The 21,751-nt window shown below is 31.5% G+C and overlaps 10 protein-coding genes across 10 annotated transcripts; 7 read left to right on the top strand and 3 right to left on the bottom strand.

Annotated features, from left to right (window-relative positions):
* Positions 1–1,597: 1,597 nt before the first annotated feature.
* EIN_064220 (NGG1-interacting factor, putative) lies at positions 1,598–2,404 on the top strand (the record flags this gene model as incomplete). Its single annotated transcript, XM_004183505.1, has 1 exon — positions 1,598–2,404. One exon carries the CDS (start codon positions 1,598–1,600, stop codon positions 2,402–2,404), a length of 807 nt encoding a protein of 268 aa, XP_004183553.1.
* Positions 2,405–3,323: 919 nt separating this feature from the next.
* Positions 3,324–3,824, top strand: EIN_064230 (hypothetical protein; the record flags this gene model as incomplete). The annotated part of the gene is made up of 1 exon (XM_004183506.1): positions 3,324–3,824. The coding sequence occupies one exon, from the start codon at positions 3,324–3,326 to the stop codon at positions 3,822–3,824; it is 501 nt and encodes a 166-aa protein (XP_004183554.1).
* Positions 3,825–4,014: 190 nt separating this feature from the next.
* EIN_064240 (hypothetical protein) lies at positions 4,015–5,115 on the bottom strand (the record flags this gene model as incomplete). The annotated part of the gene is made up of 1 exon (XM_004183507.1): positions 4,015–5,115. One exon carries the CDS (start codon positions 5,113–5,115, stop codon positions 4,015–4,017), a length of 1,101 nt encoding a protein of 366 aa, XP_004183555.1.
* Positions 5,116–6,714: 1,599 nt separating this feature from the next.
* EIN_064250 (hypothetical protein) lies at positions 6,715–7,659 on the bottom strand (the record flags this gene model as incomplete). The annotated part of the gene is made up of 1 exon (XM_004183508.1): positions 6,715–7,659. The coding sequence occupies one exon, from the start codon at positions 7,657–7,659 to the stop codon at positions 6,715–6,717; it is 945 nt and encodes a 314-aa protein (XP_004183556.1).
* Positions 7,660–10,508: 2,849 nt separating this feature from the next.
* Positions 10,509–11,609, top strand: EIN_064260 (hypothetical protein; the record flags this gene model as incomplete). The annotated part of the gene is made up of 1 exon (XM_004183509.1): positions 10,509–11,609. One exon carries the CDS (start codon positions 10,509–10,511, stop codon positions 11,607–11,609), a length of 1,101 nt encoding a protein of 366 aa, XP_004183557.1.
* A 408-nt stretch (positions 11,610–12,017) lies between these two features.
* On the top strand, positions 12,018–13,151 carry EIN_064270 (tryptophanyl-tRNA synthetase, cytoplasmic, putative; the record flags this gene model as incomplete). The annotated part of the gene is made up of 1 exon (XM_004183510.1): positions 12,018–13,151. One exon carries the CDS (start codon positions 12,018–12,020, stop codon positions 13,149–13,151), a length of 1,134 nt encoding a protein of 377 aa, XP_004183558.1.
* A 244-nt stretch (positions 13,152–13,395) lies between these two features.
* EIN_064280 (hypothetical protein) lies at positions 13,396–14,640 on the top strand (the record flags this gene model as incomplete). The annotated part of the gene is made up of 1 exon (XM_004183511.1): positions 13,396–14,640. One exon carries the CDS (start codon positions 13,396–13,398, stop codon positions 14,638–14,640), a length of 1,245 nt encoding a protein of 414 aa, XP_004183559.1.
* Positions 14,641–14,977: 337 nt separating this feature from the next.
* Positions 14,978–15,559, top strand: EIN_064290 (hypothetical protein; the record flags this gene model as incomplete). Its single annotated transcript, XM_004183512.1, has 1 exon — positions 14,978–15,559. One exon carries the CDS (start codon positions 14,978–14,980, stop codon positions 15,557–15,559), a length of 582 nt encoding a protein of 193 aa, XP_004183560.1.
* A 2,888-nt stretch (positions 15,560–18,447) lies between these two features.
* Positions 18,448–19,638, bottom strand: EIN_064300 (Rho/RAC guanine nucleotide exchange factor, putative; the record flags this gene model as incomplete). Its single annotated transcript, XM_004183513.1, has 1 exon — positions 18,448–19,638. One exon carries the CDS (start codon positions 19,636–19,638, stop codon positions 18,448–18,450), a length of 1,191 nt encoding a protein of 396 aa, XP_004183561.1.
* A 1,327-nt stretch (positions 19,639–20,965) lies between these two features.
* Positions 20,966–21,303, top strand: EIN_064310 (lsm1, putative; the record flags this gene model as incomplete). The annotated part of the gene is made up of 2 exons (XM_004183514.1): positions 20,966–21,159; positions 21,213–21,303. 2 exons carry the CDS (start codon positions 20,966–20,968, stop codon positions 21,301–21,303), a joined length of 285 nt encoding a protein of 94 aa, XP_004183562.1.
* Between the last annotated feature and the right edge of the window lie 448 nt (positions 21,304–21,751).

Consider the following 21,751-nt stretch of genomic DNA (forward strand, 5'->3'; position numbering starts at 1 on the left):
AAAAATAATGGTATTTTTTCAATTAAATTGCCACAAATTTTGTTTTTTTCTTGTTAATTTTGAAAACCAGAATTGTGCCGACCCATGTTCTGGTGTTGGCAATTTAATGAATTTAAAATTACAAAAAAGCGTCAAAGAAGTAGAAAAAAACACGTTTTGTGAGTGCGAAAACTTTGAGGAAAAATATTTTTTAAGCAGTTACCAAAATCAGTGATAATTTTGTTGTTGAATGCATCAATTTCACCGAAATTAAAAAAAACGGAAAGCAATAACAGTTTAAATACGTTGGACGTCAAATGTTGATTCTGAAAAATCAAAATAAACAAACGACTTGGTAGAAAATCCTGAGTATTTAGACACATCGTATGTTAGAATTGGTTTTGCAAAAAAATGTGACTCAAATAAAATTGCCGAGTACTGTGACTAAAATTGAAATGGCACCTTTTTAGAGATAATAAATTTGTATGATTTAACATTATTAGACATTTTAAAAGAGATTTGAAAACACAACTTTTTTACATTATAAAAATTTCTAATATTTATATTGGCAACAACACATATTATTTCTAGTAGGTTTTTGCACATTAAATACAAAATCCAAATTTTTTTGTTGTAGAATTTTCAAACTTTTTTTAAAAAAAATTTGAAGCAAACGTTGGCAAGAGTTCAGAGTCCATCTTAATCATGTTGGGTAATTTTATTACGTGGTACCTTGGTCTACGTCAACAAAAACAACAACTTTGTTAGGAAACGGTTGTAAAACGATGAATTGTACATTCCACAGTTATCTAGTTATGGTAAGTCGAGGAGTTCTGAAGAGCACTTTGAAAGGAGTGTTACATTGGGTGTGGCCCAACTAATTGCATAATAGAAAGTACAAATGTCGTGACTTTTCGTAAATTGATTTCACCACGACGATTCTTCTTTCACAAATCAGTAAGTTGAGTAACAACAATATTTACGAGGAGAGTAATTTTCGATAATAACAGAATTTTGCATATTAAAAATCTTATAAGGTAGAAGGAAAAAAATGCGCGTTTTTGATCTCCTGAAATTGTAATAATTGATCGTCGCCTAATTATAAATGTGTGTCTGTTCGCATCACCAATTTTTTAAAAAAGACATCCCAACAGTAATAACCGATGAATAGATCGAATACTTTTCAATGAAAAAAGAATGCCAAAAAGTGTATTTTGTGGTGTTGTAAAAATGAATATATTGAATAAAAATAAAATCAGTCGAATACATTGATTATTTAATAATTAATTATAATTAATAATTTATAAATATGGATTAAAAATTTAAAAAACAAAAAATACACTAACCCGGGAGTAGAACCCAGGATCGTTAGTTTGGAAGAAGAAACTGCTGCTTTTTAGAATTTTTAGTGCTTTTTATAATAATATGAATTCCATCTATATTGACTTTTCGACTAATATGTGTGTCAAATATTGATTCTTCTAGTTAATAAATTATTATAATTAAATTAATAAAATTAATTAAAACCACATCAGTGTAAATATGTAAAATTAAAAAAACTTATAAAATCCTGAATAAGTTTATTAATTAAATTAAACTAAAAACTTAAAATTATAAAATGGAACTTTCCGACTTTGTGAAACAGTTTGAAACAATTTACCCTCGTTCCCTAGCGGAGTCATGGGACAACACAGGTCTTCTTGTATCATGCAGTTCCAGAATAACAAACGTGTTGGTCTGTATTGACATTACACCTTCAGTACTTTCCGAAGCAATTTCTCAACACGTCGAGTTAATCATTTCCTACCACCCAACGTTATTCAAATCTTTCAAAAAAGTGACTCCATCAACTCGTAGCCAAGACTTGTTGATTCAACTTATTCAGAATCACATCAGTGTGTACTCCCCGCATTCCGCTCTCGACTCGGTCAATGGTGGAATCAATGATTGGCTTTCTTCTAGTTTACAAAGTCTTCCGTCCTTTCCATTAAAAGTACCACCACACACTCTTCCAATCACTCCTGGTAAATTCCAAGAGATTTCTATTGGCGCAGGCAGACTTCTAACATTCGACGACAAAATTTCTTTTGATGATCTCCTCGCTGTTTCAAAGAAGTTTTTGAACGCACCTTTGCGTTATGCAAAGCCCTCTCATTTCGATAAAGTCAAAACAGTGGCGATTTGTTGTGGCAGTGGTGGATCAATGTTTGAGAATGGTTGTGCGGATGTTGTGTTTACAGGAGAGATGGGCCACCATGAAGTTTTGGAACATTTGAATTTTGGGACTGCCGTTATATTATCAGAGCACACTGTAACGGAAAGGGGGTATTTGGATGTATGGGTACCTCGACTTAGTGAGTTATTCCCAATTCTTCACATAGAGAAGTCCAAGACTGATATGAGTCCGTTGCAGTACACTATCTAATCTATACTTTTTGGTAAATTTAATAGAATACAATAGATTATAAGAGATTAATAAAACAATAGTAAAATATATTAATAAGATTTCTATATTAATCAATAACAATCAATTCATCGCCTGTTCTATGACAAAGTCGGGACGCTTGATATTTATCCCTCTATCTTTGAATGATGAAGCAATGTCTTCAAGAGTCATTGTTGTGGGTTGTTTAATTGCAGCGTGCGAATGTAAATGACTCAGTCCGAAAGCTTGTGCATGTGTTAAAGCATCAAACACAAATTTCTCTGTAGCGAGTGCAACGGCTTTTGAGATTTGTTTGTCTTCGGTTTGAAAGCCAGAAAGAGACATATAGTAATTTACTATTTCGTGGGGGATCTAAACGGTAAGTTCATTTCAATCTATTCAAAAATCATATAATAAAGAAAAACAAACAACTGAGTACCAATTCTGACAGTTGTCATAAAATTTTTTGACCTCAGGAGTAAAAATCTCAATCTCAGACTCTTTTTGAGGTCTATTTGTTATCTATTTTTTCGTGATTGATGGATGAAAAAAGTGATACAAACTGCATCAAATTGTTTATTTAGTTCATTATAGTTTTTTCTTTCTTCTTGTTGTATCATAAATTGGTTATTTTTATTAGATTATATTATAATATTATAGTACTAAATTTATTATCTTTTTGTTTTTCATTATTTAATGTACTATATATTAAACTAAATAGTATTAACTTGTAGTCACTAATACAAATATAAACAAATTTTATAATAATATAAAATACCATTATATAAATAACATTTAACTATAATACAATTTAATTTTTTTTTCAACAGCAATACAACAATTCATAAATATTTGAACGTCTGGACAAAGTCAAGTTGTCAATTAATCAAATCACCAAAAAGAACTGTAAAGAGATCATATGAAAGCGCACTCCCGCTATATCAAAATCAGTTGTCCTCGTTCTGAAGGGATACAAACAAACACGCAACTTGAAACCTCTGCAAAAGGGATTGAGTCTGTTATAATGTATCGGCGTTACCTCACTCGCTTTAAACAACCTCTCACACAACCGGAGCTTGATGCTTTAGATGTGTTTGTTGAACCTTTTCGAACACAAGCAATTTCCGTGACCATTCCCACACAAGAAGAAGTCACTGAACTGAATGGCGAGAAACTCAATTGTACTGTTGTAGTCGTTCATTCGAAGTTTGAAAAGACGTTCGAGTGTGTTGATATATTAAATCGAATCGAATTGTACTGCACTACTAAAATTCTGTTTGGGTTTTGGAACGAAGACCTCGCCAAAAAGTTCGAAAAGAAATTCGCTGCTTCTTCAACATTTTGTTTGTGTGTTGGACATTTCCAGCATAAGTTCATCAGATATGCACCAAGAATTAATCCAGAAATAAACTTCCTTTAATCACTTCTTCTGTCTTTTTTATCGGTTTTCATTTACTTATTATTACTTTATTATTTGAATTAAATTCCTATATCTTGCACTTATGTCTAATTTATAACGGTATCTAATGGCCGTGAAAAAGACTGTTTTTTAAATAAAAAATAAATTAGAGTCCGTTAAAAATAAAACCAAAGAATACAAAACAAAGAATCTAGTCGACTGGATTATATGTAGAAAGCGATTGATCCTGTTCAATAGATTTTGGCTCCTTGTATTTATACACAATTTTGAAAAAATACGACGCAACTGCTGTAATCAAATAGAGTATAATAGTCAAACTGGTAGCAATCATTATATAATAATTTCCTTCTAAATCCTCATTACCCTTACTGCCTTCGTAGTTTTTAAACAAGAAATATGTGACAACATACACCACAAATTTGGACAATATAATCGCCGCATTGTACAACCCCACAGAGATACCAAAGAACTCCCCAGAAACCAAATTTTTTAATAACGCAAAAGGGACACTCAGCAACTGAGCGACGTTCAATCCAACAGGGACAACAAATACTGTTAAAAATATCATTGACATATTTACAAAGAGTTCTTTATTGATTTCTTCATAGAAAAACGAAATAACTAATGAAATGACAAAGGGGAGTGTCATTGTAACACTGGATATCCCATTTGTGATGAACATTGAATACCACGGATATGTTTGTCTCTTGAACATGTAGAAACAATATGTTAATTGAGACAACGCAATGACTAAATGTTGGAGTTCAAACATTGCTTTAGGGTTGATCCAATACTCTTCGTCATTACTTATACTGAAAATATGATATAATTCACTGTTGGAGTTCTCAAACGCCAAATTTGCAGTCCACCCCAAGAAGAGGATGATCCAGACTAATAAAGTGTATCTGTTTAACCCCGCACATGTATTGAAAACAGTCGTCATGAATTTAGAAAGTCGCTTATTCTCTATCGAAGTTTCTGAGAATGAATAACTTTCCGTCGCTGTAAAAAACGTTGTGAAACTCGAGACGGGGACCAGTATCAAATCAACCACAAACAAGATCAAAAGGGCAATACAATTTGCGGTGTATTGGCTGTCTGATTCAAATTCAGTTGCGACATTCACTAAGAAAAATGTGAAATGGGCAAGTGTTTTTGCAAGTGCCGAATGTGTAATAAACATAAGAGCACATGGGTGTTGATGTTCAATCGGAATAATATCCAAAACCAATGTTCTAGACACCACTTGAAGTGTATTGGAACCAATATAAAACACTGACAATCCAAACATCTGGAATGTTAGTAAAGTAATACCTTAATTTAAATAAGATAGTTATAGTATTCTATTCTATTAAGTTCTATTTAAAGTTGTTCTATAAAATGTTGTATATGTAATTATGTGTATATATAACATTTATAACATATGTGTATGCATATTAACAAACGCAAAACCAAAATTCCCAACAATCTTTGAGACCTTCATCGCTGTGACTGAACTGACTTGATTCTCTGTCATGGAAATAATATGAAATTCCACTGATGAGAACAAAAATAATACCAATAATCACTATAAAAGTACCTATAAACAAAAACGGACGTCTTTTCCCCCATGGCGTGTTGAGAAAATCACTCCATGCACCTACCACCAGTTGCACAATAACACCAATTGTCGGGCCTATAAACGTCTGAAAAATCATATATGTCGAGTAATTCATTTGAAAAACGACATTTGGAAGAATAATTTCATCTTTTTGTGAGTGGGTTTGAGTGGAGCGTTACATTTCTCTAATACGAACAAACACGAAAACTCGATGCCAAAGTTCGAGGCATTCAAAAGAAACAGAAGGAAAAGTAGTCGGAGGTATTCAGACATTTCCTATTTTCAGTTCAAATGGGTATTTCAGTTTTTGTATAGTTTCATTATTAATTTATAATTCTAGTTGTCGGTTAATAAACCCCATAATTGTTGATTGATAAAGGAGTGATATTTTATAACCATATCAAAATTATCTATTGCTCAGATTGCCACCGAGATGTATTAGATATAGATCGGCCAAATTAAATGTTTGGATGAGCAGAGTGAAGTTGACATTTATGGATAGGAAAACGGAATGAGGCAAATTGGATTTGACCTGCGCCGAGATGTCAAGATATTTTTATATTATTTTTATATTATTTTTATATTATTTTTATATTATTTTTATATTATTTTTATATTATTTTTATATTATTTTTATATTCTTATTATTTCAGAATGGAGTTGTGAAATGGTGAGTGTTTTAATTTGAATTAATTCGAATATCAATATGTTTTTATCGAACTAGAAGATATACAATAAATTATAGTAAAAATATTTAAATTAATACTACTAATCAAAAAAAGAAATTTATTAGTTAAGTTTATATATATAAACTATTTTAACCATCTCAAAGAGTTTTGTTTTCATGAAAAATTTCTATTAACCTTAGCAAGTCAACTGAATCAACTTTTTTTGTGGGAAGGTGAAATCTGGATAAGATTTATCTAGGTCATAATTTATTTTTAGAATAATTAAAAATAAATTCAAAACACGAAATCGATTAGTTTTCGCGCAAACTACTGGTCTTTACAGACCCATGTTTTCTATTTTCCATGTGTTCAAAATAGTCAACACTTGCTGTTACGAGACATACACATGAATTTTCATTAGAGCGTTTCGGAATTTATCAATTTTTCATTATTTAAATTGGTTTGTGACACGCAGTTCTTAATTTAAGATCTTTTTAGTTCAAATACAAAAATAAAAAAAAGTGACTTATTTTAAGTAAAAAAATCAAGGATATAAATTATCCAGTTTTCACTTCGTAAGGTTAATAACAATAATAGTAAAAATAGATATTTTAATAATACATTACCAAATGTCCAAAAAGTACTTTTTGCTACTTTCAAATGTCACCCCACTTTTCCCAAACGTCACACAAACATAGTCAAATATTTTTTTGATATTTCCTTCAGTTATAGATGATGTCACCGCAAATGTGATCGCCCCAATATCTTTCGCGAGTTTTCTCCCTTCCTCAAAACTCACCAACTTCTTTTTTTCCTCTACACTCACACTTTTGAATAAATCAACTTTTGTGGCAATTAATACTATTTTCGAACCGTTTCCAAATAACTCAGGCTTACACCATACCCTTTTGATGTTCTCAAATGACTCTCTAGAGTCGACGGCATAAAGTAAAAAGTAGTAGTCCACTTTGTGGTAATAATAACTGAACAAGTCGGTGTATTCTGCTGATAGTGCGCAATCTGTGATCTTCCATTGGTACATCTTTCCTGACACAAGGTGCTTTTTCTGACACTCACTTTGCTCGAAGACGTTTGTCAACAAGAGGGATGTGTCTCCTTTTAACATATCAAACTCGGAGAGACAAAGTGAGGTTTTCCCAACTTTGGAATCGCCAAGAACAGCAATAGAAATGACGGAGTCGAGAGGCCGCTTCATGAAGGTGACTAATTCACCAACACCTTTTGCCTTTTTTATTTTAGCGATTGTCTCTGACTTCACTGCAAAATGGACAATAATTTTGGTGTAAAAATGATCTTTAATCATATTTTGAAGATACTTCACTCCAAATTTTATATTTTTATATTCGTAAACGTGAAACGTTTCAACATTTGGGAAATAATACGCGGTCTTTGTGGTGACTTGTATTGGGTTATAATAAAAACGATCGTAAAAGTCCAAAAATTTCTTGGAAACTAAAACCAATTTGTTAAATTCTGAAAGGTCGTGAAAGTAATTCGCAACAGTAACCATGTGTGCACATGTCAACCTTTTATCACTCTTTTTCATTAAATTTGATATTATTAGTTTCAAAAAATATTTTAAAAATATAAAAAGTCTCAACTCATTTATCATGAAGTTTTATAATAAATATATTTTACATAATTCTCAAAAAATGGAGTTTAGAATGAATTGTTGTTATATAAAAATGTTGTTTTAAATCAGTTCAGAATATTGTTAAAAAAGTGTTTGTATTTTTAAAACAAAAAATATATTCTATTGTTTATGTTCATTTATTTTTCAAAATGTAAGAGTCATTTTTTATTACACAAGATGACAAAGTCTTCACATTACATAATTAGTCTTTACGATATACAGTTTCATACAAAAAATATAATTTATATTATACTTTGTACACATTATTTTTGACAAACAGAATCTAATTTATACCCAAGTATTGTATAAATTTATAAATTTGAAAAATAAAAAAATACAGAAGGCTGAAAAACCACTTGACCAAGAAAAAGAGGGATGACAAAATTTTAATTTTTAATATCCGTGTAATTTTTATTGGGATTTGAGAACCAACGTTAGGAGATTTAATTTACATTTTCAAATAAATAATTTGGTTTTTTACCACAAACATGGTGTTGCTATAAGTAGGAATGTGAGCGATAATTATAACGGTAATGCTTGATTTAAAAAACACGAAAATTGTTATGAAGAAGAGCATAAAAAGAATTATTATCCGATATAAAAGGCTGTTTTTTTTCATTTAGACATGATATCTCTAAAACTTGTTGATATTGTGTCTTTTCAGTTTATAACCGAATAATTGGAATTTAAAATATATTCAAAACTCCCTCCTAAAAAAGTGAAGTGAAAGACCAAACAAAGATAGAGAGAAAAATTATGAAAACCTTATAAAAAATAAAACGCAAAGCAACAAAGAAGTCACAAATTACAGAAAAAGATGCTTAAAAAGCCGAAATGTCCTTTGTTTTTTTGCCAAAGATTCATTATTATTCAAATTGGGAAGAGAGCACGTTGAGATGATTGTGTCCACTCTGTGAGATGAAATCTTTGTGACATTATAAACAATTGATGTGCTCTTCGAAATACACATAAAAGTCGTCTTGTTGAATAATTTTGCGCGTTTTCCAACATATTTTCAAATTCAGCAATAATTAAACGACTCTATGCTCCACCCAATGAAATGGAGACAGTTTCTAATTCTGATTTGAAAAGTGAGAAAAAGCGCTTTCTCTTTCGACACTTCGATGTTGATCAGTCATATCAACCAATCAGAATAGCAAATCGAGTTTTTGGGAAACTTGGGGCAACCAATTTCTATTCTGAAAACTTAAATTGCCTATATTTGTCAAAATTTCTACATATTATACCACACATATCACCAAGTCTACTGCAGTACTGTTGACGCGCTTCAACATGATCTCGAGTTTTTCACGTGAATAATTAGTGGTGAATTGGAGGATATCCAGAACTGAATTGTTCAAAAGACATTCCTTAATCAAGTTCTGTTCCATTTTTTGTTTTTGAAAAAAATAAAACGCTTTTTTAGTCTTTGTCAATCAATTTATAATTATAAAAATAGATTGAGTGGTAATTCCTGAAAAAAAATAAACACAAAACAACTAACAAATAATCGTTATTTGGGACTTTTGGCCAATCATCTTTCTGTCAATCAATTTATTTCTTGTCAAGTAATTATTTTGCTTCCTATATTTTTTATTAAAATAACATACAAAGATACACAAAACTCACTTAAATAACTAAAGACAAGAGAGACTCAATTAATTCTTTTCCAATCGCTATAATCGAGCTCCACAGGTTCCAAGGCTTGCGTCAAAAAATAGATGGTAATAATAGCACATATTTTTTTTAGGAAGGGTTTGTTCTGCATATAATTTTACTGTTATTGAAAAAATAAGATCATTTGGACCTTCGTTAGATGGATCTAGAACAACAGACTTTACCAATGTTTTGATGTGGCATACATTTGTCATCTTTTTTTTGCTTGGGGTCAAGACCTGCAATGATAACCATATTAAGGTTGTTGTCGGGGATGTGAGTTGGGTTGGTATTGGTTAATGAATACCTTCGTTTGGTAAAAAGTCTGAAACTTTTTGACAAATCGAGAAGCACCTTTTATATCAATGAAAAGTGGAAAACACTTTTAATATAACGGAAACCATTTCTCCACTTTGAAACGTCGCGATATTTATATATTGTGTTGCTGATTGATTGACTTCTTTTAATTGTTTTTTTTCATGTTTTCAATGGTGTGTGTCATTTGTTAATAATTCATTTTTCATGAAATCATTATTTTGCTATTAACTGAACATAAATCTTCTGTGATGTGTTCTAAAATGAATGAGAAAAAATAACCAGCTTTAAAGGTGTTACAACATGAAGATTAAAACCAAATAAACGGTTGTAAATGGTTGTCTATAACTAATATTTATGTTGTGTGTATCGTTTTTCATAAATATATAAATTGTTTTAAAATTTATTAAAAATGAAACTAACGAATTAAAATATAAAATAACTATATTAATATTATAATTTATAATTATTTATTTATATTTTTTTGTAAATAGAATAAATTATTTTTTCATAATTACAAAAAAAATATAACTAAATAATAATAATAAAACAATAATCAAATTATAACAATTTTCTCAAATAGAAACATTTTGAACTTAAAACTACCTTGAAATTCTGCTTCAGAACTGACCAAAGTTTGCCTCAAAATATATCCCATCTCCAATTATTTAAGTACAAATATTATTAATATAATAATAATAAATTATAGAATTATTATTTTAAAGAATTACAAAATATTTTATTGAATTGAAATAAATTGAACTACGAAACGATCTTTCAAATAAAACCAGATGAATTTTACAACATCCTTAAAAGGAAACCTTGAGTTTGTCTTTAAACACTCAAACCACAACATCCGCTTTTGTGGTGAAGTAGCTGATTTGCTCGATAAGCTTCGTTCTAGCCGCAAAGAGTACTGCAAGTCCATCACAAAGATCTCACAAGAGTTTCAAAAAAAATTGGAAGATGATGCTCTTTATGGCACCACCAAAGAAGCCGTCTGCCAACTTTTGACATCCGTCTTAGAAGAAGCTGATGGTCAAATGAAAACCGTTGAAGTTCTCACAAATTCCATTGAAGAATTCAAAAATAAGACCAAAGAAATCGAGAAAGCAGCTAAAGGTGTTCGTCAAGACGCGGAGACTCGAACGAAAGATGTGGAAAAGTGTAAAGACGCGACCAAAAAGGAAAAAGACAAATTTGTGAAATGTCACAAGGATGTGACTAGTATGTTGAGTGACATAGAAAAGTCCAAAACAGCCAACGCGCCAGAGAAAAAGATCAAAAGTTTGGAGGAGAAGCGCGATCACTTGAAAGAAAAAGAAGAAGAACAAAACAAAGTTTATGTGACTTCTGTGGAGACAACAAACAAAAGAATTAAACACTTCTTCGATGTCGACCAAATCGAAATCCTTGAATTGTACAACAAGTTTGAAGTTAACTATCTGGAACAAATGAAGGAGATATTAAAGAACTTCTCCGAGTCTCTCGCAAGCATCCCAGTCATAGTCAAAGAGTCTATGGAAAAGTACAACGATAAGGCCTCTCACATTAACTCTTCTGAAGATGTCGTCACGTTCTGTAAAATCCACAAGACTTCATGCAGAACACCAACATACGTTCCAGTCATCGACGCCGATGGACTCATTATCAAACAGGAAGGCGCACTCAATGAAAGAAGAAATGATGATCCAGAAGGTATGGAAAGAGTCTTCTTGACCTGCACTGTGGTGCACGACTTTATTGCAGAAGGCCCTGAGGAAATGAATGTTAAAAAGGGTGACACTATCATCGTGTCTGAAAAACATGAGAATGGGTGGTGGTATGCTACTAACAAAGAAAACGCTACAGTCGGGTTCGTGCCAGAAACCTTCGTAAAAGACGTCAACTGACCCTTTTGAATTCACTTTCTAGTTGGGTTTATTATAGTTTGGTATAATTAAATAAATGGTTATATTTTATAAGTTAGTTATAATTTATTTTATTAATAACTACAGTAATTTTTTTCGAAAAAAGAACTTTGAGGTTTTTGAATTTTTTTTTGTTCAAATTTTTTTTCTATTCAATAATTAGTGGTTCATTTGTACTATATTTCTAATATTATAAATGTGTTTTTTTAAATTTTAATAATAATATTTTTATAAAACAAATAATAAACTATATATATAATTAGATAAATATTAAAATAATACTATATAAATATGCATATTTAACTTTACTTTTACAAGACAATAATCGCAGAAAAAGAAGAAAAGAAGAAAAAAGAAAAAACCCTACAACTCGACTTTTTAATAGGCGACATGACTGTTACACCAATTCAGCTACTCGAGCAGTGTACCGAGAAGTATATTGATTACACCAAAGTTGCATCAACTCTTCAAATAAACACGATTTCCTCTGACCACCTTTCTCGTCTTGAAAAGTTGAGTGGAAAACCGTTACACCAATTTTTACGACGGGGATTTTATTATTCTGAAATTGATTTTGAAGAAGTTATTACTGCGTTGGAACAGAAAAAGCCCGTGTACGTCTTCCTTCAAAAATTACCAAGCAAAGAATTTTCACTATCAGACTACGTCGATTTTGCACTTGCTAAGTACTTACAAGAGACTTTTGGAGTGAAGGTTGTTGTGCAGTTATTGGACGACATCGTTGTTTTAAATCGCTCCGCGACGATCCAAGAAGTCGCGAAGTTAGTCACTGAAACGACCAAGAACGTTATTGCGTGTGGATTTGATGCGAAGAACACTTTAATCTTCAACGATTACAACTCCTTTGGGAAGATGTATCGAACCGTGACCACTATCGAAAAAGCGATGGCGTTTGATGTAGTTAAACCGTTTTATTCATTTGAGAATTCGGACAACATCGGTAAACTTTCGAGTCCAGCGATCATAGCGGCGGGCATGTTTTGTGGGCAATTTGAGGAGAAAATAGGGTCTGAGGCAACATGTGTAGTCATAGAAAATATCAAGAACGGGCAGTTCATTAAAATTGTGAGAGACATAGCCCAAGCAATTGGCGCACAAAAGCCTGCCGCCTTATTTAGGAAGAATGTGCCTTTATTAACTGGTGTAGCGAAGTTCGAAGAGTGTACCAAGATGAACGCCATATTGATGAATGACACTGAAAAGGAAGTCGAGAGGAAAATCAATAAAGTCGCCTTCTCGGGAGGAAGAGATACTATGGAGGAACATCGTAAGCTTGGTGGGCAGTGTGACATTGACATCCCATTCAATTACATCAACATATTCAGTGATGATGACACGCTTGTGAAAGACACATTCGACCAGTATTCCACAGGAAAGATGTTGTCCGGGGAGATCAAAAAAGTGGCAAGTGGTGTCATGAAAAAGGTCGTCTTGGATTTCGAAGCAAAGAAGAAGCCCGTGACAAACGCAGTCGTCAAAACCTTTTTCGAACAGATGAAATAATTTGTTGGACTTCACATTTCGTTGCTTTACCTTTATAATCTTAGAGTTTTTATTTGTTATTATTAATTCTATATTATTATCTATCTAATAGAATATTTTATCATTATATATTATTATTAATATATAACTAATAAATACTATTAATAAACTATAATACAAATTAATGAAACAAGTTGGAAAGTTTGAGTCTTGTCTGTATTTTGCCGAATTTGGTGCAACTGCCGATTTGAAATATATATAACACATGACCAAGCCATCAACAACTATTGTTCTATTGGAAATCCCTCCAGAGAAAGAAACTTTTGGCGAACAACAATTCTCAAACAGTCAGTGGACTGTGGTTCAAGTACCACAACAAGTCACTTCTTTAGGTACTTCGTGTTTTTTGAATTGCCAAAATCTACGTCAAATTATACTTCCTGATGGTCTTAAAGAGGTTGGCAAACTGTGCTTTTCTCTATGCACTTCTCTTGTTGATATCAAGCTACCAACAACCCTTGAACGTCTTGAAAGTGGAATGTTTGCTAACTGCTCTTCTCTCAAAGATGTTGATTTTTCATCTGTCAAATTTGTTGGCAAAGAGTGTTTTCTCTGTTGCAGTTCACTTTCAGCAGTGGACTTCTCAGAGAAACTAGTAACGCTCGACAAGTTGTGTTTCTCAAAGTGCATTTCTCTCAGAAGTGTTTCTTTCAAAGACGGGGTGAAGCACATTGGTCCACACGCATTTTCGGGGTGCACAAATTTGCACATCAACTTTCCAACGACCTTAAAATGCTTTGACAAGAACATATTGGTCGAACCGTCAAGTATTGCAGTTGATGGTGTTATTAAGATCACCGACAGTTCTGTTTTCTTTAAAAAGGAAAATGTGTTATATTCGGTACAAGTGAATTCGAATGGGAAACCATTTAAAGTGAATGGAAGTTTATTCACACCAAAAAACAAATCAATGAATTACGAAATAGGAAATTTAGTCGCAACAATTTCAAAATTTTGCTTTGAAAATGAGAAATGTATTACTTCACTGAAATTCAGTAAAAAATGCGTTTCGATTATGACGAGCGCTTTTCAGAACTGTTCGTCACTCAAAGAAGTGTGTATACCAATAGGAGTCACTTCTATAAAACGATTGGCATTCGCAAATTGTGTTAATCTCGAAAAAGTGACGTTGTCTGCTCAAGTATCAACACTCAACAAAGGGACATTTTCTTCTTGTCAGAAGTTGGAGAGTATAACTCTTCCTAATAGTGTGAGGAACATTAAAAGTGAATGTTTCAAAAATTGTTTTAACTTGAGAAACGTCATTTTGCCGGAAAGGCTTTTGTCTCTTGGAAACAGGTGTTTCGAAGGGTGTAATTTAACAGATGATTTTACAATACCAAATACTGTAAGAATTATTGGGAAAGGGTGTTTCAATTTTTGTGAAGATATTGCAGACCAATACTACACTTTTCCCGATACAACAGAAAAGAGATTAGGTGACATTTAAATTAAAAATAATTTAATATTTTAATTATATTAAATTAAAACTATAAATATTTATTTCTATTAATATTTCAAATTAATATTGTTATTATATTTATAATTCTAATTCACTTTTTTTATATTTATAATTATTAATTAATTTTACTATTATTTTTTAAATTGTTTTTTTAAGTATAGTTTATTATTAGTTGAATTATTAGAGTAAGTGCTTAATTATTACATAACTACAATCAATCTATAACAATAGTTATTTAATAAATACTTCAACAACACTTTTCAAACTTTTGGTTTTATCAACAATTTTAATTGAAGAAACTCCATCTAAACTAAACAAAAGAACAATGAAAATTGAGAATTACTCAGAAGGCACATTCGACAGCTTTGACATTACAATATCACTGGAACAAACTGTAGATGACGTCAAACATGAAATATCAATTTTCAAACACATTGAGAAAGAGGCGTTATGTATTGTTTACAACGGGGACGTGTTAACTGACGACGTTGTTTTGAGTACAAAAGGAATAACACTGTCTTCAAAACTTCGGTATTTTGTGTCGCACTGTAATTTACAAGTCGAGTCTATCTATCCCGTACAGGGATACACATCCGGCGGCACACGAGTAACCATCCAAGGAAACTTTCCCGGTTCACAAGAGAAGTACACTGTGCGATTTGGAGTGACAGATGTCGTTGGGCAGTACGTCGACGAGAAAACCGTTGTTGCATTTTCCCCGGCACACCCACCCGGTCCAGTGACGGTAACAATCAAAATAGGGGACAATGGCCGTTATGCACACTCTGACATTCTTTTCAGTTATTTTAATACCATTGTGCAATCGGATAACATTGAAGTTAAGTGTGTGGACAAGATCTCCGACAAAATGTATGCGGACAAGTTTGCTTCTGGAGGTGTATGTTAATTAGAGCTTGTCACTTTGTTGTGTAGGGTGTGCAACCGTTGACAAAATAATTGCTGTTTGCCCGTTTTTCAACACAAAATTATACTTTGCTTTAATTGTTTTATTTTTACAACTAATCGTGATCTACAAAATCTCAAGATCTGAGATATTATTTAAAAGATCTGCCATAACAACCAAAAAATCAAAGCTAAAAAAATGAACCAAAAAATAATATTATTTTTGTAATAATGCATTTTAGTTTTATAAATTACTTTTTTACTTTAAAACGTTAATGACAAAATTATTTAGCATTTTAATTAAAAAACCAATATTTGCGCTTTTTTACCACCACGAATAAATGATTATTTCAATGTTTTCAACAATTTCATATAATTGTTATATTGACTTTATATTATGACAACAACAATACTTTCCATTATTGTTGACATTTAAAAACAAAAGAAAACAAGCTAAAATACAAGTAAAAATCAGTATTTGGTATAACAGTACTTGTTAATCTACAACAAAATTACAAATTGAGTTAAAAAGACAATTAAATGACATTGTTTCTTAATTTTGTTTTAGAATATTATATATAAATATTTAGTTTTATCATTCACATTTTATTATAAGTTGTTTGACAATTATTTTGCATTTTTCATGATTATTATCATTTTTAATAAATGTTTTCAATGATATAAATAAACGTTTTATTGTTGAAGCGATAACCACCAAAACTTGTTTCATTTTATGTTTTATCTACATTATAATACAATATTATCGATAACAAATAAACAACACCAAATTTCTTTTCTTAATAATAATAATCAAAATTTTCTATAATTTTCTTGTTCCTTGTTTATTGTTTTTTTGGCTCATTGATAATTATATACACATTAATAACTTCAACAAAAAACAATGGTCTCTTGTGGCGGTAAGTTGTTGAAACATACAGAGATTGTTGTAACAATCTTTTTATAAACATTTCAACAATCAACCATTTTTGTTTTTATTATTTATTTTTATTACCACATACAAATTGATCTCTTTAAACGAAAACTTCTTGTTTTAACTGTTGTAGAGTCAGTCAAACAACGTTGTCCTTTCTCCAAACCTAATCTTTTTAGTTTTATATTTTTAGAATCAAAAACGATTTTATCAAAAATTTAAATCAAAGACAAATTCAACATTTTTTCACCACCAGTTTTCAACTATAATAAAAAATAGAGTTTCTTTTAGTAAATATTAATTTTAATTTTGTTAAAACAAAATTTTCTTTTGTTCTATTATTCCTCCTTTACTTGCGAAAATCAACTTAACTTAAAATGAAACTGTGATAATAAATAATAATATAAAATATATAAACGTATTTGAAAACTTGAAATAACAACTGAATACATCACCCATACCAACACTTGGATATTGGGACATATGGACATTGATTGGTTCGACTCCCATTAATTTTGAAAATGTTTTTCAACCAATTTATAATTTAGATGTCAAAGCCGAAACATTCCAGTAAATACAGGATTTGTATACCAAACTGAATATGCAATTGTATGCACATGTCAATAGAAGTATATTTAATTACAACAATCTACCAAATTACACCACCGCAGATATGGCAGAAACTTTGGAGTACTTCAAGTGTCAATGTAAAGTAATCGAAGAATTGCTTGAAGCATCACGTAAAGCGTATTGCAGTATGCTCGACATCAAAGAAATTAACACCCACATAGTTAATTGTTTAACAATCCTAAAGAGTTATGAACAGAAACATCATGGATTTAACCAACTGTATTATATATAAAAACAGTTGAGATGTCCACTCCCAGGGGAACGTGTTGTTTCGAATCAATACAAAATGTTGTTTCTCAAACACAACAAAGTCCTGAAATACATGTCAACAATGATGATGCTATTGATATCATTAACTCTGTAGAAAGAGTTGATGAAGTTGACGAAGACAAAAATGACCACACACGGGGACACGAAGAATCTTCATTATCAATGGAGGAAATTGACCCGTACTTTAACAGAGACATTCAGATTGAACCTTGTCTATCAGATGCCGAATTTGATTGTGATGAACTAATGGATTATCTTGAAAAGATCAACAGAGTAGACCTTTATGATTATGTGCTCGACACATTAACCAGATTTTTCAAACTTGGAAGAAACAAAGCCGCTCCGAATAGACGAATTCAGTTGTTTAGATGTAAAGAATACATGACAAAGAAATTAGGAATTAAAAGTGACGAATTATATTCAAGTTTGACAACAAATTTGTCAAAAGAAGTTTGGAAGAGACAAATTAAATTGGTAAAAGAGCAGCGAGGCAAGTCAGGTAGAGGGTCATTGTTTAGTGAGTTCGAATCGACATTGATTGTCGAGTTTGTTAAACAAAGAGAAAAGAGTAACGATCCTGCGACTTATAACGACATGATGTCGTTTATAATCAACGACCTCGATCGCGAAGACAATTTCTTTTGTTATCTTATTTTTTTCAATCGTACTAATTTGTCTTTTAATAAATACAAAATATCAAAAATGTTGTTTTTAATTATTATTTGTTTTTTATCTTCTTTTGAGACAAAAAAGTTTATTTACTTTTAATCGAATACTGTTCACACTTTTCAATATAAAGACAGATTTTAAAAATTTGCTCAATTTTATTAATAAAAAAATAAAATGACATATTTCACTATTTTTTACAATGAAAAAAAAGATTTCATAAAAATGAAAAATTACTCTCACGGTTGCGTACCCTATTTGTTGTGTGTCTCATTACTTTAATTTATGGTTACTTTTACTATTATATTAATTATTCTCTGTCATGAAACTTTATATTAAAAATAAACTAATAAATATAGTAAATATTGTGTCGATGGTGTTTCCATTTCTTAGGCTTAGTCAACGATGTGGTTCATCCAATTTGTTTGGTCCTCGATATCAAAGAACCTTGTCTCCAATATCCACTCCATCATTTTGACAAACTCTTCCATCTGTCCATTTTTGAAAACGAACAGACAAACTGCTTTGTCGAACTGGAATATGATGTTCTTCTTGTCCGTGTTGAATGATCTGATGTCCTTGATTTGAATAACTTTTTGCAAAAATGTTTTCCGTGTTTTGTCGAAGAGCAGGATTTTATCATTGAAGAGTTCGATCTCACATTGGCACTTCCGTTTCTCCTCTTTAAATTCGACAGAAGACGTCATCACGTGGAACCTCCCTTTCTGAACAAGAGCTTTGATTTTCCTCTCGAGCGACACTTCGACAAGTCTGTCGTGCATTTTTGCTCGTGTGTTGACTATTTTGCAAAACTGCAAGAAGTGGGAGAGTGCTTTTTGGAGCATCACAATGTCCGAATGGTCATGTGGAGTATTTTTTAAAAGAACGTCGACAAGCATTGGGTATCGCATTGCTCGTTGCACGGGTTGGATGAGCAATTGGTCTAAAGTGTCTGGGGCGATTCTTTTTTCGGACTCACCGATCACCGACTTTCCATTTGGTGTTTTGCGCAGCTCTTTCCAAGCCAAGACGATATTGTCGTACTCGGTGCAGTATGTCAGAAGAGGACTGATGATCGTCAAGATGGTGTTAATGACATCCCCAATGTTTGTGTCGTAGTGGTAATCATTTGCGACCATTTTCAGTTTTCGAACAACACTTTTTGAGGACGATATGCAATTATTAAGAATGGTATTATACTTCAAACTGTCATTTGTTTCCGTCTTGAGTGGTTCCGAGAACAACGAATTAATTGATTCCATTGTCTTTAAGAGGTTCTTTTCCGTCTCATAAAACTCCAAGAACGCATTTCGGCGTTTCATCAATAATGCACACTCATATTTTTGCCTTACAAGGAAGCCACGAATTGTATTTTGAAGTGTGACTATATTATCGTTATTATTCTTCTTATTGTTCTGGCTTTTCGAAAGTAAAAAAATTGGGCGTATTGGGGTCATATGTGTTATTTTGGAAGTTTTCAGTGGAAAAGAAGACTTAAGTCTTGGGGATTCCTCTTCTGGTAACTGCAGACAAAAAGTCGGGCTCATGCGGACTGAGTTGCGACATAACGATTTACGAAGTGACATTTGGGACTTTCCAGTTTTTCCTGGTTATTAAACATCGCTAGAGTAAAATATCAAACAGAAGTTGTTTATTTGTTGTTGAAAGTTGTATCAATGTATAATGGTCATATTTCGTTGGGATGTGTGGGATTTTGTACCCCTTTCTTTTTAAATATTTCCTTCATCAAAAACATAGAAAAACATGGTATTTCAGAGTTAATAAAAATACTATAAAATAATTAATACTATAGATTTTGTTTATACCATAATTGAAGGTATTTCTTCCGGTCTTATTTGGCTCTGAGGTAAAAACATTTTTTAGTTTTACCTTACTAATAGTATTATTTATTGTTTCAATATCATAAATAAAACAATTGATAATTGAGAAGCTCATATTGCTTTTGACCGTTTCCAATTTCGAAGAACACATCAACGAATTGAGGTTAAAAAAATTCACACCGATATGTATAATAAAATTAATAGTTAATCTATAGATTGTTTTATGGTTAAGTGATAAAAGTTAAAATTTTATAAAGTCAAGTTAACAAATTTATACAAGAAGTTCTATTTATAATAAAATCATTGTAATTCGTTTGTTTCTAAAAATGTTACTATTTGTATCTAACGTTTTTACCAAGTTGGCTAAAATGTTATTCATTCCAAGTAAAAATGTGCCAAAAATACTCTTAAACCAAATATTAATTGTTTGATTTCATTTTCACTTTTTTACAAAATAAAAAAATTAAAATTTTCGAAAAAACGAAAAATAAACATCATTCGAACTCAAAATATATCAAATATGAGATCTAGATACAAAAGTAGTTTAAGATTCGTTCCGAAGCTCCTTTTCTAGTCTGCTGTATTGACTGATTATTCGATTAAGCTCGTCTTCGTCTTGGTTTAAATCACTGACTACTTGACTAAGAGAGTCTGCAAAATAGTACATTTGTTTCTCAAAGTTTTCTTCTTCTTTTTGACTTTCTTCAGATATCAGGCTTGACATGGCTTTTTCAGATGAAATGATATTTACTTTTCGTCAAAACTAATTAATAAATTTAGTTTATTTTACTATTATCAAATTATTGTAAAAAATAATATGAAAAACGCCCCCCGGGGGGCTCGAACCCCCGACCTTACGGTTAAAAGCCGCACGCTCTACCGACTGAGCTAGGAAGGCACTTAATCTTTATTATAACAATGAAAATAGTATCAAATAATATTATTATATATTTATAAGAATAATTAATACAAATATATTATATATTATATCTAGTATTTTGTCTTATTTATATTATTAATTTTGTTATATATTATATAGATTATTGTCCACAATCTTTAAACCATAAAAGGTATGTCCCTCATTAAACAATACCAAAACAAACTGGTTGAGGCAGTTACAAACGATGGGAGGATTTTTATTGGTACATTGATCGGTTACGACAACCCCTCAAACATCGTCTTGCGCGAGTGTATCGAGCGTGTTTTTTCAAAATCTGGTGTTTCTGTCATTCCCTGTGGACTTCTAGTACTTCGTGGTGATGAGATGTTTGTTTTATAATCATTATAACAACTTATTGTAACAAATCATTGACATGTAGTATTCTAATTGGTGCTCTCGATGAACAGAAAGACTCCTCCGTTGATTGGCCTTCTGTGATTGCAAACCCTCTTGCTCATGCTTTGATTTGATTGTTGTGTGTGTTGTGTGGTGTTATTTGCTTGCAAAAATATTTAATACTTTATTAATAAATATTTTTATAAAAAAACTATACCTATCAGAACTATTACAATTTTAATAACAAACTATTTTTAGATGCTCCTTAGAAATCAAGAATCAATTAACAGCAACGAGAGAAAAACGACTTTTGTTGAACGTCAACTTTCTCCTCTGGGTGCTCTTGTTTCCCGTACATCTCAAGAATGTCAGTTTCAAGGCTCTCAAATAGTTCATCGATGCCTTTCCCCTCTTTGGCTGAAGTAGCAAATGTTTTGTATTGCTTGATCTTGTCAAAAGCATCTTTGTCATATCCATGCAAATCAGCTTTTGTTCCAACCGCATAAATAATTGGAGACTCTTTATAGTCTTCAAGAACTTTGTTGAGCAGGTGAAGTGACTACGTTTCAGTGTTTTCTATTT

The sequence above is a fragment of the Entamoeba invadens genome (assembly GCF_000330505.1).
Source record: "Entamoeba invadens IP1 unplaced genomic scaffold scaff_1105074725293, whole genome shotgun sequence".
Lineage (NCBI taxonomy): Eukaryota > Evosea > Mastigamoebida > Endamoebidae > Entamoeba > Entamoeba invadens.